The sequence below is a fragment of the Lissotriton vulgaris genome, chromosome 5, assembly GCF_964263255.1.
Source record: "Lissotriton vulgaris chromosome 5, aLisVul1.2, whole genome shotgun sequence".
Lineage (NCBI taxonomy): Eukaryota > Metazoa > Chordata > Amphibia > Caudata > Salamandridae > Lissotriton > Lissotriton vulgaris.
In genome coordinates, this window is record NC_141693.1 from 1587774785 (window position 1) to 1587792339 (window position 17555).

General features: G+C 48.0%; 1 protein-coding gene across 1 annotated transcript in view; it reads right to left on the minus strand.

The window, feature by feature from the left end:
* LOC147716746 (dehydrogenase/reductase SDR family member 4-like) overlaps positions 1-17555 on the minus strand; it is a 243109-nt gene that overhangs the window by 196965 nt on the left and 28589 nt on the right. Inside the window, exon 3 of the mRNA XM_086919775.1 lies at positions 2065-2242. Coding sequence (XP_086775901.1) covers positions 2065-2242 — 178 coding nt within the window. The remainder of the gene's footprint in view (positions 1-2064; positions 2243-17555) is intronic.

The following is a 17555-nucleotide window of genomic DNA, read 5'->3' on the forward strand; positions in this document are numbered from 1 at the left end:
CATGTACCTTATAAGTGTTTAGCCATGCAACAGTTGATGTTGTTGCACCAAGGATATTGTGCTGCATAACTAAATACTTATAAGGTCCAAAAAGCGAGACCTATTGGCAATGCCAATGCTTGTTATTGTAGTGCCCTGGCACTGAGTTGTGCACGCTCTGTGCCAGCACAGAGAGGACCAATCCATTGCAGATGAGGGAACACCCCTTCTGGAATGTGCAGGTGCTGATGTGGAAGAAAACAGCTTGTGCTCCGGCCACGCACGCTGTGTAGTGTGGCCAGACAGAGCAGAAGCACCATGGATGGTGAAAGGTGAAGGGTTAAAGTTCCTTCAGAGCCAGGGGCAGCTGTTCCCCGGGAGCGTTTCAGATAAAACACTGGCAATACCGTAATCCGAAATAAGGCGCAACCTTACGGCGCTACCTAGTGGCAGACCCGAATTACTACTAAAGAACAGAGCTGGTGAGTAAACTATGATTGTGCGAAACCAACCCTGGGCAGCAGAGAGACACTCCACAGCCTTATGTCACAGAGTTGCACAGTCGCAGGTATGGTCATAAAGCCGCAGCGATGAGTATTTCTGCAGGACAAAATTTATTGACTGTTTGAACAGCTAGCAGCAGTCACATGTTGTGGTCATGTAACATACATCTGTGGCAAGGGGCATTCGCCCGGGGCATGTTTTTGGGAAGAAAGCTTGAATTCACGGTTTTCCGTTTGGATTTTGACCTTGAGACTGGGAATCGTTTAATCTGGATTTGTGATCCTTAAATGATGCTTTTACAAAGGCACTGATGACGTTTAATCTCATATAATGCCTTAGAAAATAGAAAAAGCATAAATCAATGAAAATATAATTGTTCTTTTCTAATGTACTTTGATGGCGTAAGCACCTAATGCTGCCTATATATGTTTTTATATATTTCGTTATAGCGCCCGTTGGGTTTCAAAGCGCCGTGAAGTTGTTGCGATAAAGATGAACAAAAGAAGCGTATGGTGAAACTGTTTTAAGGCTCTATACAAAACATTTGAACAATGCTACTAAATAAGCATTGATTTTAAACTGTTACAGGGCCCTGTGCAAAAAGTGTTTATTATAGTAGTAGTGAAGGCAGCATTAGTGCAACTGTTCCCATGGCGGTACTAAGCATCACAACAGGAGTAGAATGCGTGTTGAAGAAAAACAACTAGAATGGTGAAAATAAGAATTCATTGGGATCTTAGTAGGGCACAGAACGAGACAAAGTAAACCACACCATGAAACAGTAACGCCATGAAAGTGAAAGTAATGACCAACGATGCGGAGGAAGAGATAAGAAAGGCAGATGGTGGCTGCGCGTGTGCACGCTCGCGTGCATGCAAGCTTGAGGCAAGGAAAAGCTTGTGGGTAGCACATTGAAACCCCCCTTACTAAAAGGCGAGCAAGCAGCGCATGCGCTGCTCTAGGCTCGACCTAAAAATCAGTCCAGTTGTTTCTAGCACGTCCGTGCTGTGGGCATATTTATTAGGCCGACTTCCCCCTGCTGGGCCCTCCTCCTGCCCAGAGAAAAATGATAGCCAGCAGTGAGATAGTGGTGAGTCGAATTACTATAAAGGGTCTGAGAAATCACCTTTTTCACTGGATGGGAAGTGCTCAAACTCCCAATGCCCCAGAGATTCACTGAAAAGAATAAAAGTGTGGTTAGTTCCTGTGGGGTTCATTAATCTGGGGAGGGCTGCCATTCCATTGCAGCATCAAATATGTGGTCCGCCATAGTCCAGCCGAGAACACTAAGCATAGGCTTTGATGGAGCTACTCTAATGAATTGGACCAACCAAGAGTTTTGTGAACTCTACTCCTATGCCTCCATGCTAGTGCTAGATGCTCCACACATGGGAATCGTGTGTTACAGGATTGGGGGTTGATCCTGCTAGAAAAACTTAAGGGCTAAGAGAATAATAGGAGGATATAACTATGGGATTTTTGCTCTCAGGTCCCTTTCGGAGAGTTGTGCTATGCTTCTGAATGGCCACCAGATATGTAGAAAGGGCTCAGATGTGCAAGGGCTGTGTGGGTAGCACTTACTGTGTCTACTAGCCTCTGTTGGTCTTCCTCTTTCCCCACATGGCATACAACACCAGACACGCTCAGGTTCTCAGCCTTCAGCTCCTCCACGGCCTGGTCCACGTTCACCTTCTTACGGCTGCTCACCACCACATGTGCCCCATCCTGAGCTAGCCGCCGGGCAATGTCCAAACCGATCCTGGAAGAAGCCAAATAGGTATTGTAAAGAAGAAAACCTACAACAGATCTTTCTCCAGAGCTACCCCTAGAGTCTGGAACTCGCTTCCTCCGAACATTAGAAGCATCCCAGCAATCTTCAAAAGAGAAGCAAAGATCTTTTTAACGAGCAAATTCGTACCATAATCAACGGCATAAGAACTACATAGAGGCCTGATAGGTAATTGTCGACTAGACTGCCTGGTGTGAAATCAGATCCCTCTGGAGAGATCGCAGGATGTATTCTAATAGACCCGGTGGCCTTGCAGGGAGTTAGTTTACTAGTGATCTGACAGATGCTTATGACACAATATGAATCTAATATGTATAGCAACAGACCTTTACAACTATTTTGAGTGAACTTAGCATGATCATTCTGATTTTAATTTGGTCAATGCGCTATAAAAATATGGAACTATTTGTCTCATGTTTGTCTGGCTACTCGCTTTCTTTATGCTTTCGATGCCTCTTTACAATGTTGTCACAACTGTTGATACTATATAACTTGTAAAGCGCTCTGATACCAGCTGGATCTGGTTCGTGCTACAGAAAACACAGAATAAATCAATAAATAAATAAACTACATGCCTAACTAAAAAGGAATCAGGGGCAGTACCCCGGTCATCGACTTTAATGTCTCTGAGTTGCAGGTTGCAGTTGCCTTCCTCTTGTCTTTGAGCTGTCCGCACTCCCAATTATATCTTACTCCTATCCATTCATCCAAACAGAGTCGCAGGAAGTTGATCTCATTTAACTGGACTTCCAGGAGTAAATGATGAAAATATGGCAAATAAACAGCAAAACAGTAAAGACTAGTTGTGTGGGACCAATTATTAAAGAGTCACGAGAAATGGCTCATAAACAAGATGCAGGTTGTAACAAGCCTCTCAAGCTGCTCTGTTTAACTACTAAGGGCGTTATAAATGACATAATAATAATAATCACCATAATGACTTGTTTCACCAGAATACATACAAACAGAAGGCCTCTTCTCATCGGGTGTTTCCTAGTTTAGCTCACCCTGGTCTGATAAGGTGAAGTCTCCTGACCATATTGCAGGTAGGATTTCTGGAGAAGATTAGGAGGCTCCTCACTGCCCTTGTCTCCTTCTTTCTCCTCATTTTAGAGGAGATTCCACTGAGGGAATTACTCACATGCCTGTTACAACCTGACGTCCAGAATCCTCCTTTTAAGCTGTCAATCTTCTCTTTGTGTGGCAGGGTAATGTGACCTCGGCCACAAAGCAAGGGATGCACAGAGATATTTTGGGGAGCTTTAGAATGCCCGCCTCCGTTGATTCCACGGAGTGCATCAAAGTTTTAAAGCTGTAACCCCCTCCCAAAGGACTTTGCTCCCCAACCTCTCTCACAACCTCACGTTGCAAGCAGAGTCATCCTTATTGATTGCGTGGAGCCGAGGACAAGCGTTTGAGTGGGGTAACAGCGTTTACAACACATGCTTTAGATCGCTTTCCATTACAAAGTAGTCATCACAACTACTGCGTTGTTACAATGCGAACCATTACATCGCAAGTCGTTACAACGGCTTGCAGTAGGGGGCAGAAGGTGTTGGATTTGCAATCCAACACCTTCCCTGCTGTTGCACAAACTGGAGTAGGATTAGTAAATTATACTATTCCTAAATCCAGCACACCCCCTACAGCAAGTCATTGTAACAACTTGCGATGTAAAAGTTCGTGTTGTAACAAAGCGTTGTAATGGCATGCAATCTAAAGCATGCGTTGTAAAGAGATATATTTGTTTGTTTGCCTCTTATTCGGCTTAGGAAAGACCCCTGGCCCAAACCTTACCCACTCCCACTAGACCTTCTGCCTTCCTAACCAAGTAAGCTGATGTAGCTCACCTGACATCCTGAAAATGCGTCAGACATATACAAACTCTTTAACGCATGTCATACATTTTATGAAAAGTGACTTTATAAAACATTGTTGAGAAGTCTTTATTATATCTGTAAATCCCCTGTTGTCCATAACTTAAGGATATCTGTATTCTCTGATATAAAAATTCAGAAGATAAGTAAGATATGTGCATTTAAAATTAACAATTGACACTGTTATTCGAATGTCTATGGTTTCCGCTATATAACTGCATTGACTAGCATTGCAGGCCTAATTCCAATTCCAGGTAGACCTGAACATTCAGATAGAAGTACAACATCCCATTTTATATGATATCCATTATTTCAGGCCTGTGATAGCTGTGGAAACCCTTTGCTGGGAAGGAGAGAGAGAGAGTTGACTTTTAGCAGCATGAACTGTCAGACACAAAAAGCATTGCTCCGACAAACAAAGAAACACATCAAAACTCTCCAAGAGCTGAGTTTAGGTTCCATCCTGCAGCAGGGTAAAACAATGGTATCATGCAGAAGAAAAACTGATGACCAATAATTTGTCCATCCTCTCAGCTGCAGAAATGTATAGCCCCTGTCAATGGCTGCTTATGGAGAAATAAAATCCATCACATTCAAGTAGAATTGCATGTAAATGACTTCGGTTATTTTCGTTTCCTGTGAATCCATTCACCGTGAACCTGAAAAGGTCTGAGACACACACAGTCTGTGAGAAGTGCTCCGTCTGACAGTGAGTGTATTTTTCTGCACGCAACTTTAATTGTCCTATTTTGGGTAATTTAACCTGCTTCCGTGTTTTTTGTCTTCAGGTTTCCCTAGTTGCAGTAATTACAAGCTTATCATGGATTGCTCTTTTTTTTTTATAACAAAGTTTATTGAGTTTAAAGGTACGTGGCGGGCAATGCCCAAAGCATACCTCACGGATACATTACGAGTAGGACAGTACCGGTTTCTTTTACCCAACAGGCTAGCCTGTGAAACTGCAGGCAAAAAACTAGAACACAAAACTTGGCACAGGTTATTGCACATTTCACTGAACGAGACATGTCTAAGTGTGTACATGAAGATGATAGAACTGCACAACTACAGTACATAGGAGTCGGGGAGAAGTACCGCCGGGTTTCAGGGGGGTCCAATGATGGTGGTGAGGTGAGTCTATGCCCCTTTATGTCGCCCAGCAAGACCACATTTTCTTGTGTTTTTGTGGGCAGCCACGGGCCTGAAAGACTGCAACTTCTGCCCCATACACCATTGGGCAATGTCCCTCTTGGCAGGTGTGAGGCCCAGGAACAAGAGGTGCTGTTTGTAGCAATTACCACCAATCTCCTCTGTGCTATAGAGCAAGAATAGTTTGGGGTTCAGTGGGAGGCTCCACAAGAGAACATGGCCCAGACAGGCCACAACTTTCTGCCAGAACGGCTGCAGTGCCCGGCAGCTCCAAAACGTGTGAAAAAAGGTTCCCTCCTCTTTCCCGCATCTAAAACACATAGGGTACTGAATGTACCCATCTTATAGAGGCAGGTGAAGTATATTCGATGGAGATTTTTAAATTGAATGAGGCGATATCGTGTGGAGATAGCAGCACCTCAAGGGCTAGCGAGGGCCTCGGCCAAGTCATCGTCTGTCATGTCAGGCATATCCTCTTCCCACACCCCAGGGTCTTGTGCAAGGTGTCGGGAGTGTGTGTGGTAAATGTTTGGTAGATCTGATGGATCTTATGAGCCCCTAAGTCCCCCATAAGTAAGCGTCCTTCGAGAGGAAGGAATTGCGGTATGTTACTTAATGACCAGATCAAGGGGAGAAGAGCATGCCTCAACTGCAAGTATTGATTAAATCGCGACCGGGGCAGATGAAATTCGATTTGTAATTGCTCAAATGATTTGAGAGTGGATCACTGCATGATGTTGCCAAGGGTAGAGATTTCTACGAGGTCTCATGCTTGGATGCCAGAGAGTTCAGTCACGGGATATAGGTAATTACCCTGCCACAGCGGGGCTATCTGCATCAGGTGCCCCTACCAACCCCTTTTCTTGATGGTATATCGCCAGATCTGAATGACTGTACTAGCAGCAGGGGGCAAAAAGTCTACATTTTTGCGGCTGTAAAAGAGTTGCAAGAGGGACGTACCCTCCATCGCCAGGCTCTCAACTACGTATGCTGGGTCAGTGTTCGGGTTGTACCACCACTCATTAATGGTCAGCAGGGGTGATGCTGCATAGTATGAATATACATCTGCCTCAGCAATCCCTCCTCAATATGTTGACAGAGTGCAGGTACGTAGTGCTACACAGATTGCCCCTCCATCCCATAGGAACCTGCTCAGAATAGTGTGTTGACCCAAAAGGCGATCTTCAAAGTAGAAGCAACCTTTGAGGAGGAAATAGGTAACTTTTGTGAGAGGGGCTGCTCAATTGTTCAGTCGGACAGATTGGCACTATGGACAGGAGAGGGGAAAAAAAGCAGTTTCCAACCCGGTTTTCCAGAGGCATGTACCCCCTATTATAGCCACACCAGCTCCACATGATGGAAGAGGGGTCCTGTCATATTGGAATTGGGCAAAATGGTGCCTCCTGGGAACCCACGGATGCCACACTTCACAGAAAGTGTTCATCAGGTGGGAGGAAACCTGGTATACCATTGGCAACCAACCACATCCTACCCGTAGCGAATTGTCTGAGCATAAGTAGGGTACCCAGGGCACCCCAAAATCAGATCTCGACTGGAGTGGGCGAAGGACTGAGAAAGGAATGCCCTACTGTACCACGGAACCGGCAAAGAGAGGTTGCACCATTGTGGACTTCACCTGCTGCACCTGGTGGCTATCAAAGGAGAGGGACTGTGCCTACTATGTCCTGCTCAAGTAGAAGACGTCTCCAGATCCCACCCAAAGCCAAAAGACTCCAACCTGATTGGCCTCCAGTTTGCAGTACAGGAACACAACAGCTGAAGAAGCCTGCTGGGGCAAGTTGATAGCTCAACATCTTGAGTGCACCGCCATGCAGCACCAGTGACCAGGAACTGATGCACAAAGTTACACCCACGTTTGCTGAAGCCAGGAGTGTTGTTGGAGTTCAGCTTGGACCTCCAGGGGACAAGTTATTAAATCAGGAAAGATTGGCATGTAACTGCAACATTGGGAGATTAGTAGTCCAGTGGCAACTGGACTTCTGCCAACACCAAGCGGAATTTGAGGGACGTCTACACAGTGACCAGGAGGACTGCCTAACCCCCTTTGTGGACTGACTGAGGAGTAGTCACAGCAAGACCCCACTCGACCGCATTGCATCCACAGCATCCTTTTGAGCATCTTCAGCAACCTTCATACCTTGCATCATGATCACTCACATAGGAAAGCCATGCAAAGGATAAACGTGCTTGGAACTGACTGAAGACTACTTTCCCTGCTGAGTTAACTGCTTCTGAGGACCTTACTGTTACCCCAACTGGCTCCTCAATGGAGTTCGTTGCCTGAAGTAATTCCAAGTGACCTCATTTCACCAACACAAGCTCTTTAGTGAAGAAGTAAGTGATTCCAAGTGACCGCATTACACCAACACAAGCTCTTTAGTGAAGAAGTTTCTAAGTGTCAGATTTGTTGAATTTGCCATGGCTTGTTAGTGGTTGAGTGAAATGCTTTGATTTACTATGCGTTATAAATGTTATATCTCCGGAACCATCCGGTAGATCTTTTTCATTGTGTTGGCTAAACATACATTAAAATTCAGTCCATTTTCATAAATTGGCATCGGATTTCTATAGTGCCTTGTCAATTTCTTGTTCAATCATTTTGGTGGTGTTTAAATGCTTTACAGTTGTTCCTGTGCCACATGACCACACCATGTAATATACCCCATTTCCTCAGAAAGGGCTTTTGGTATCCATTTTCTGCAGCAGACATATCCCCTGTTCACTGTTTTCTGGGTGAATGTCTGGGCTTTGTCTGCATTGTCCACAGCTAGTGTTAAATCTCCTTCACCATCTCCACTGATCTAAGTCCCTCTCCTTTCCTGAACAACCAAGCTAGGATTCTTATTGCTTTGTTTTCTACTCATAGGGTTTCCTCTGTATCACTAGATATTGGGCTTTATATTTTATGCTGGCAGCAGCTTGTGCTCCACCAGGTTACACTCCAGCCAGCAGATGAACTTTCTTTCAACGTTTCCCATGTGCTTTCTTGCATCATCAGTGGAATAGCTAGACCTTTTGCCGCCCATGGCACACCCTGCATTTTATGCCGCTCGACGGCCGCAGGTAAGAGCGAAGAACTAGGGGGTGGTGGCGGGGAGACAGACAACGACGAGGGTAAAGTGTTTCCGCCCCCTAAACTCGTGCAGCCTGGGGCGAACCGCCCCCCCCACGTACACCCCCTTGCTACACCACTGTACATTGAAACCTCCTCTTCTAGGTTCTTGTTTTCACCCTCTTTTCTTATACTTGTAGTGTTTATGGAAACTGGCCTTCCCCCTAATGAAAGCTTTAATGCCTCCCATATGGTGCTTGCTAGGTTTACTAATCCTACGTTGTCCTCAAAGTACAGCTTCCTGGGTTGTCTCAGAGTTTCCATTGTTTACTCATCTCTGTGGTCAAACACATCTAATGTCCATTTTCCTTGCCCCTCATTCCCTGTTCCCTACTGCAAATTATGAGAAGTGAGTGAATGGAGCTCTCCAAGCCAATCTTTCAATTCCCTCTATCCTAGGTAATTCCACAACTGGGATGAACGTACAGTCTAATCTCGAAAATTTATTATATACTCCAGAGAACTGTGAGAAGTCTCTGTTATGCTTGTGGCAGTAGACATCAATGTGGCCTAAATATTTAGTGAATCTGGTCCATGTCCTCTCATTCCCTCTATTGTGATCCTACACTCTATGTATCCATAACCTCACTGAAGTCTCCTCCAATAATATTCCTGGAGTCTTGGGTTTCAGGTAACAGTGGGCCTACCTTACCTAGCCCGGAGTCTTGTAGTCTTATGAAATGAGGGAAGGTGACATGCACATTCAAGAGTGTAGAATTTCGAAATCACCACTTACCTGTGATCACTGCATAGCAGTTATTATAGTCGGAACGCACCTTGCTTATTTGGAAAAGGACTGGCTTTTTCACCATTACAGCTGCACATTGGGACCTTTTATCGTGCCTCGTGTGTCTTAATCTGTAGCCGCTGCTGTCTAAGAACTGACACTCTGTCTGTAAAATATACTTGTTGTAGGGGCGTGGCATAGCCAGCTGCAAAATGGCCGCACCTTGAGTGAGCTATGCCGGCCAAGCCCAACATCCTTCATCATCCTACAGACATCCCTCCCATCGCCATTCGGAACCCGCGCCATTGCCACTCACCTGTCCTTGTGGCACGTCTTGAACCCATTCCTGCCTTCCTGGGTCATTGCTGTACCGTGTTTTGTTGCTGAGTGAGCCCCAGACCTGTGCCTCGTGGCGCGCGCGTCCGTCTCGACCATCCTAGAGCCAACCACGTGATCCTGAACTGGGACCAGACATCTGCCAAGCTCAGCACCTCCACACCACGACCATTGAAGCCGGTAGGGGCCTCTGCGGTGGGGGGCGCTCTGCGGCGAGGCTGGGGACGCGCTTGTCATACCGCCCGGCCCGGCCTCCACACTCCTGGACACCATTCTCCTCCTACAGGCGCCGGTGGCTTAGGCCTCTCCCATCTGGCCTGGCGAAGCGGATGGCACGCTCTTCTTGACCCCCCGTTGCTTTCAGCCACTCTCCAGCTGCCGCCTCTGGCTCCCCGGTGTCAGCGACCGGCAACTGCTGGACTATCTCTACAGGCATCTGGGCCTCACTTCTACAGCGACCCCAGCCCACCGGATGCGGTGCCTCTCCAGCGGCGGTTCGAGCATTGTGCACTTGCTCGCAGCCTCTCTGCTTGCCGTCTGCTGCTGTGATTGGTTGACACCGCTATCTGCTGGCCCCTCTTCCTGGGCCTTAGCCAGTCGGAACGCTAATCCTGCTGCACCAGGCCACCCTACCTTTGATTTCGGCCAAGGAACGGCCCGCCGCACTGCACCCTTTGGCTACCCCCTGATGGGTCCTGCTGCCGCTTTCACACGCGGCTTGTGGAACTTACACAGAGCAGTCACCTGCTTCTATTTTGGTCCAGTGCCCACCTCAACTGGTTTACTTTCATCCCGTGGGCCCAACCGCCTATGCCCCGATGGGTGTCACCTGCCTCCACTGTGCTACTGTTCACATTGGCCTGCGTCCCTCTGGTCGCACTCACGCTTATTCTGGCGCTGTCTGCCCGGTGACCCTACTCAATATCAATGCTATCTTTGGCGGACTTCTCTGGCCAGCCCATCCCAAGCCGGACCTTGCCACTTCTCCCTCAGTTTGGCGGGCCGTCTGTAGCAGTCACTAATGCCAGACTGGTCGCCTACAGGTTTCCAACATTTCCCACAACCGGCCCACCTGTGTTTTGGCTCCAAGAGTCGCCGCAGCTGCCTGCTGGGCCCATCCTTGCGTCTCTCCCCTGTGGGCCTGCTGCCCCCAGGCACTATGGTCTCCTCTTCATATCTGTGCCCTCTCCCCTGCTGCTTGGCTGCTCCTCTCGCCTGCGACCTTCGGCCATGGGAAGAACCAACCCCAAGCAGCCCAAGATTACCTTTGATCAGCACCACCAGACGCGCCAGGAGTGTGCCGGTGCAGACGGAGGTGACCCAGTGGTTCCTTCTGAAATGGTGCAACTCCGCGAGGACGATATGAAGGCCATCATACTAGATGTTAAATCCACTGTCATCAACGTAGTGGCTCAGCTGGATCAACTGTCAGCCCGCCTGGACAAAGGAAAGCCCCGGTTGACTCCCACGATGCCTGACTCCTTCATGTCGAGACCCAGGAGTCTGACGCAGAGGACGCTGGTACCCAAGATCACCAGAAACTGCTACAGATGGACAAGATACTAGCTGTTATCCAAGATAAGAACAAAGATTTGCAAGCATGCACTCGTAGGAGTAACCTTTGTATCACAGGAGTACCCGAGTCCACCAACATCTCTCGAATGGAGGATTATGTGGAGCAACTGGCTCGTGAGCTCTTGGCGACGTCCTCTCATCTGTTTTTATTGTTGAGGAGGTCATCATTCCCTTGGTCTACCCTGACTACACCATCGCGGTTCAGGCGGCACACCGCAAGTTCCTGCCGGGCAAAAGGATTCTTCAGAAGCACAAGATCTCCTACTCACTGGCGTACCAAGCCAAAATGCGTGTTAAACAAGGCACAAAGACTCTCACCTTCCCAGACCCAAGAGAGGCGCTGGCATTTGCTAAAAAACTTGACAAGTCCCACCGCTCTTCGCCTGCCATCTCCCAAGCAACTGCCCCTGCTAACCTCAGTGACAATGACTTATCTGTTCTCAGAGCCTTGATTTAATATCCCTCGCACTGTTTGTTTTCCAGGCCTGTAATTTTCATTAAGACTTTTGGGTTCATGCGGCCCCCTGGGTCAATTTTGCATACTTCACTGCTATTGACGTGAAGTTCCTTCACTCCTTGATGTTTATTCCTGTTGTTAGCTGACTCTAACGGCCTGGCCACCCTGTCTCTCTGGCAGGGGCGTATGCTGGGCGTCACCATGCCCCCACGGGATAATTCCCATCACGGACACAGATTCTTCCCTTCCCAGTTGTGGGTCCCTGGGGTGGGTCTGGGTGGTATCTCAGCCTGTTTGGGGGGTTGGTGTGGGTGCGGGGTTGGGGGTTCTCCTGGGGTTTTTTGTTTTGAGGGTGGGTTCTGGGGTTTGGTTGTTTTGGGTGTGGGGTCCGCGGCCTCCTTATGAGGCCTTGTTGTTTCTTCTTGCACAGTCCGTTGTCCAGGGCCTTTATGTAATCAGGTCCCCTCCCATGCTTATCAGATTCCTGTCAAGGGGATTGTTTTGCTTGTCCTGTTGGCCCTTTCTGGGGATTTTGTGGAATGTTTGATTGTACCATGCCAAGATGTTCCCTTGATTATTGCGCCGCCTTCTGCTCTCACATCCTGCCTGGGCATGGTTTGAGTCCTTTCTGGGGAACAGGTCTTTCAGGGTTTTTGACGGCGACTCAGTTTCCTCCAGTAGACCTCTAAATTGTGGAGTTCCTCAGGGCTCCTCTCTGAGCCCGGCTCTGTTCAACCTATACATGAGACCACTGGCCAGTGTTGTCCGCCCATTTGGAGTTAAAATCATCTCATATGCGGACGACACGCAGCTGGTGGTCTCACTGGCGCATGAGGCATCTCGTACTGCGCCAGGCGGGCTCAGAGAATGCCTGGAGGAAGTGAGGAGCTGGATGTCGTCATCATCCCTGATTTTGAACGGAGAAAAAACTGAGCTAATGCTCCTAGGACCTTCAGAGCCGGCACTTCCCCCTTTCCTATGGCCTCCATGCCTAGGACCGCTGCCAACCCCAAAAAACACCATCAAAAGTCTTGGGGTATGGCTGGACAGCTCACTCTCTTTCAACACCCAAGCCACTAAACTCTCAGCCACTTGTTTTGGCATTCTGAGAGTACTAAACAAAATCTTCCCCATCCTCCCCCTGGAAGCCAAACAGGCTGCCATTCAAGGACTCATCCACTCCCGTCTTGATTTTAACAACGCACTTTACCTAGGTGCACCTGAATATACCCTTCGGAGGCTGCAAACTGTACAGAACAGCGCAGCTCGTCTTCTACTTAAAATCCCGCACAGACACTCAGTTAGGACCGGGCTGACAAGCCTCCATTGGTTACCGGTCCGGCAGAGGGTTCTGTTCAAGGCGCTATGTATAGCCTATCAAGCCTTCTGGGACATGGGACCTATCATTACCCGTGACCTGATCACTCATTACATCCCAAATCGGAGTCTTCGTTCCAGCCAGACCCTATTAGCAGTAGTCCCAAGAATAAAAAGATCTAGAACCGGCGGAAGGACGTTTATGTACAACGCAGCTAAGGCCTGGAATGCTTTACCACTTCATCTTAGAGCCACCCAGAACCTTACTATGTTTTGCAAGCAACTGAAGACCCATCTTTTCACATCTGCCTGCTAAACCGTTGTCTTTTCTCCCCTTCCCTGCTCTCTGTAGGTCACGATTTTCCTAGCGCTTGGACGCCCTTGGGCAACAACTGCGCTCTATAAATCCCCAAGTTTACAAGTTTTACAAGTTTACATCCTATTGCACTGCTTATCACAGATGTACGCAGCTCCTGTCCTCTATGCCACTGCTTTCGGACGCCCCTTCCCTGGTTGTAGCACCATGACTGACACTACACTTGGACTTGGAATGTCCATGGGCTCAATGACTACCACAAAGCACGTTTGGTCCATGCCCATCTCGTTTGACACAAAGTGGACATCTGTTATTTACAAGAGACCCATATTATGCAATCCACTGCCTCTAGACTCCTTTCCCGGCATTGGGGCGAAATCCATTCCTCCTTTTACTCCAACTACTCTCGGTGGGGTCCATACTGCTGCGCAAGGAGCTCCCATGGCAGACCTCTCAAGTGCTTACTGACCCTGGCAGGTGCTACATAATACTCCATTCGACTAAACACCACTGGGTATGGGCTCCCAAGCAGCAAGGCCAAACCCTGCCTTATGTCTGCTACAAAAAAGATGCCAATGCTGCCTTTATTAGTACAACCTGTCTATTTTTCTACCTCACACACGAATAAAACACTATGTGAGCGGTACCTGATTTTTTGAATCAATCCTTTTGATTTTTATTTTTTTAAATTGTCATTGAATCATTCGTTTTTTCAAATTTTTACACATTTCAAAGAGATATTACAAAAAACATAACAGAACATATAGTTACTCAATATTATACCACATCCCCTTCATATCATTCATACTCACTATCACTAAAGGATTGGCATTTTTATGTAGTAGACATAATACTCCATGGCACCCTACAGGCCCTGCCCATGACACTAGCTGCATTATACAGTCCTGTTGGACTTGGCATGATTGGCGTGAGTCTCCCTTCTATTGTTCCTGTTTGCCGCCTCTGTTTTTGATATGTTTTGCTGGTTAGATGTTTTGGAAACTGTGCCACTGCTATTCAGTTGCACAGTGCAAGTGCTCCCTATGGTAAATTGATGTACTGATTAGTGACTCCATGATTGGGTTATTTGATGTTCTTGTCAGACCCTAGTACAGTGCACCATGTGTGCCCAGGGCTTGTAAATCAAATGCTGGTCTTGGGCTTGCAGCACTGGTTGTGCACCCCACAGAAACAGCTTGTAAAGTGTGTCTCAGGCCTGCTATTGCAAGGCCTGTGTGCAGTTTGTGACTGTCATGTCCTCTTGGCAGGTGCACCCACTTGCCTGTCCCTAAACCTTCCCTTTTCTTCATATCAGACACCCCTAAGGTAGTCCTCCTGAGGGCAGAGTACATTGTAAGGATAAGGTAGGACATACTCTGGTGGGTGTTGCATGTCCAAATAGTGAATTACAGCCATTTTCATTTTTCACTATTGCAAGGCTACTTGTTCTCCATAGGCCAGAATGAGCAGTTAGATTATTACATCTTATAATCCGAACTGACTCAGGGAACATGGTAGAAATGCGAAGTTAGTATGCCTGAACTCAGAATGACAAAATACATCTTTTAGTGAAGTTGGTTTTAACATTCTGCGTTTCAAAATACCACTTTTAGAAAGTAGGTATTTTCTTGTCTAACTATCCAAGCCTGCCTCTGCTAGGTTGTGTATTCCTTTTCTGGAGTTTGAGTGACAGGGCTGGGGAATTCCAGGAGACAGGATGGGTCAGCCCAGTGGTGAATAGAGAGATCTGCATTTAGATGGGAGGGAGGAGTTGCACCTGGGACCTAAATAGGGCTGGGCCTTCCCACCACAATGCTGGCGCCACCTCCTGTGGTGTGTCTGATGTCTCTGCCCTGTACTGTGAAAGGAGAGGAGTCATGTCAACAAAGTGCGCCAGGGCTGTGCCTTCCCCCCATAATGCTAGTTCCACCTCCTATTGGGCGTCTGATGTTTCTGCCCTGCACTGTGAAAGGAAAGAAGGAGTCATGTAAACAGAGTGCTCCAGAACTGGTTTGGACTAGGCAGAGGCCTCTCTGCCTTCAGAGAACAAAGAAAAAAGTAGTATAAATATGGGGACCCAGACCCCAAGACTCTAGATCACTTCTGGGAACAAGACAAACCTTTTGCCAAGGAGAAGAACCAAGGAAACAGCAGGAGTTTGGACTGCCCCTCTGCCAGTGTGCTGTTTGCTGGGTTAGCCTGCAGTGGATTCTTCACTGCCAAGGAAAGGATAAGGAACTTTCAAAGAACTTTCATCACTTTGCAGAATATTGCTCCAAGGGCTTGAACTTGTGCTTGCCTGCTGCTGAATTCTCAGGAACAAAAGACTTCCCCTCAAGCTCCCCTCACAGTTTCCTTGCTGGGAATTCTGTCTACAAGAGCCTGCATGTCACTGGGAGCTGGAAGCGCGACGCATCGAAAGAAGCATGTCGCAGCTGTTGCCATCGCATCGCCGGAGAAGCATGTCGCAGCTGTTGCCATCGCATCGCCGGAGAAGCATGTCGCTGCCACCGGGGTTGCTGCTGCATCGCCGAAGGGGCTTGACTTCATCAAAGCTGTTATCTGACGCATCACCAGAGGAGCGTGTCGCCAGGCCTGTCGCGGCTGAAAGCTACAGAGTTCACCGCATGGCCGCTGGGCGTGCACTCATGGTCTTCCCGTCGTCGCATCAAGGGCGCCATCTTCTGGCATCGCACCCGGAGTGTCGCTTGGCATCGAGGCGCCATCTTGCACATCGCAACCAGGCCGCAGGACAAGAATCTACGCATCACCTCCGCTACGGTAAGGATCAAGAAGCATCCCCTATTCTGCGCAAGCATTGAAGCGCGACGCATCATCTGCCCCAAGGCACGGAACCGAGACATCTCCCACTCTGCGAGCCTTTTGTTTGTTTTGCATTACGCATTCAGGTTCTTTTGTGAGAGCTGTGTTGCATTCATCACTAACTTGAACTAAGTAACTTTTACCATCTTTAAGTCAACTCTAAGTACAGTATTGTGGATTTTTGTCGTTAGTGGTCTTGTGTTCAGTCTATATAAAGAATACATATTTTTATAAAACCTGTGTGGTGTCCATCTGTAGTGTTTTCACTGTATTACTATGGGCCGAAAATTCGTTCCGCTCGCGGAATTTGCAGATTTTCCTCAATATCGCAATCCGGGAATCTCGCGAGATTGCAGACAAATCCATGAATCTGCGACTTGGGCACCTGCTGTAACGCTGTAAGTGCTTCCTGACACGCAGCTGGCGGTCACACTGAGTGGGGACTCAGACCTCGAGGCTCCCAGGTTCTGTGATGGTCTGCGGGAAGTGGCTAACTGGATGAACTCCAACTGTCTCCAGTTAAACACCAAGAAGACGGAGATTATGGTGGTTGGTAAACAGGTGGCTTTGTGAGGTGACAAATGGTGGCCTTCGGAGTTGGGTGTGACTCCCCTCCCAGCGGCAGAGATAAAAAACCTGGGGGTGTGGCTTGATCCTTCTCTGAGTTTCATCTGTCATACCAAGAAGATGGCGGCTTCTTGCTATGGCATCATCAGAGGACTTCGACCCATCCTCAAATTCTTTGATGCACCCACAAGACAGCTGGTGGTCCAAGCATCAGTGCTGTCCAGGCTGGACTATGCCAGCTCCCTACTGGCGGGGGTTAACCAGTCAGAATTTCTGCGGCTCCAGCGGGTTCAAAACGCTGCGGCCCGACTGGTGACAGGTCTGCCTAGGCGGTGCTCGGTGTCCAATGCCCTGCGCTCTCTCCACTGGCTCCCTGTGCAGCAGAGGATTAGATTCAAGGTTCTCTGCCTTGCATTTAAAATCCTCAAGGGTACTTCCCCACAAATCTTGGAGAAACTGCTGATCCCCTATGTCCCCTCTCGCACTCTTAGATCGCTAGGCCAGAACTTAGCAGTGGTCCCGCGTTTTAAGTTGAGCAGAATTGGTGGCCGCTCCTTTCGAGTCCTGGCAGCAAGCTGGTGGAATTCTCTTCCTCCACAAATCCGGGCCATCGATGACCTCCTTCAGTTTAGACGGGCTATCAAGACCTTTTTATTTGTTTAGCTCATCTGTTGTGTCTCTTCTCCTTTCTGCCCGCTTTTAATGCTGTGTTGTGTTTACCTTCTCAAAGCGCCAGGACGCCCCTTTGCTGGGGCAGCTGTGCGCGGTACAAATAAAAATAACATAACATAACATAACATAACATGTGCACACGTATAGAAGCTCCGCACCAAATACTAGCAGAATCAAACGTTTTTCCCACCCTTTCCCAACTATGATGGACAGCTCACTCAAGGGACCTCAGCGCCTTTTGGCGCGGTGGCAAAGTTACAGGCACACATGGTAAGTGGGGACAAATGTTCTGGCCCTTTACGCAGCTGCAGTGTAGGAAAAGCACTATACATTTACA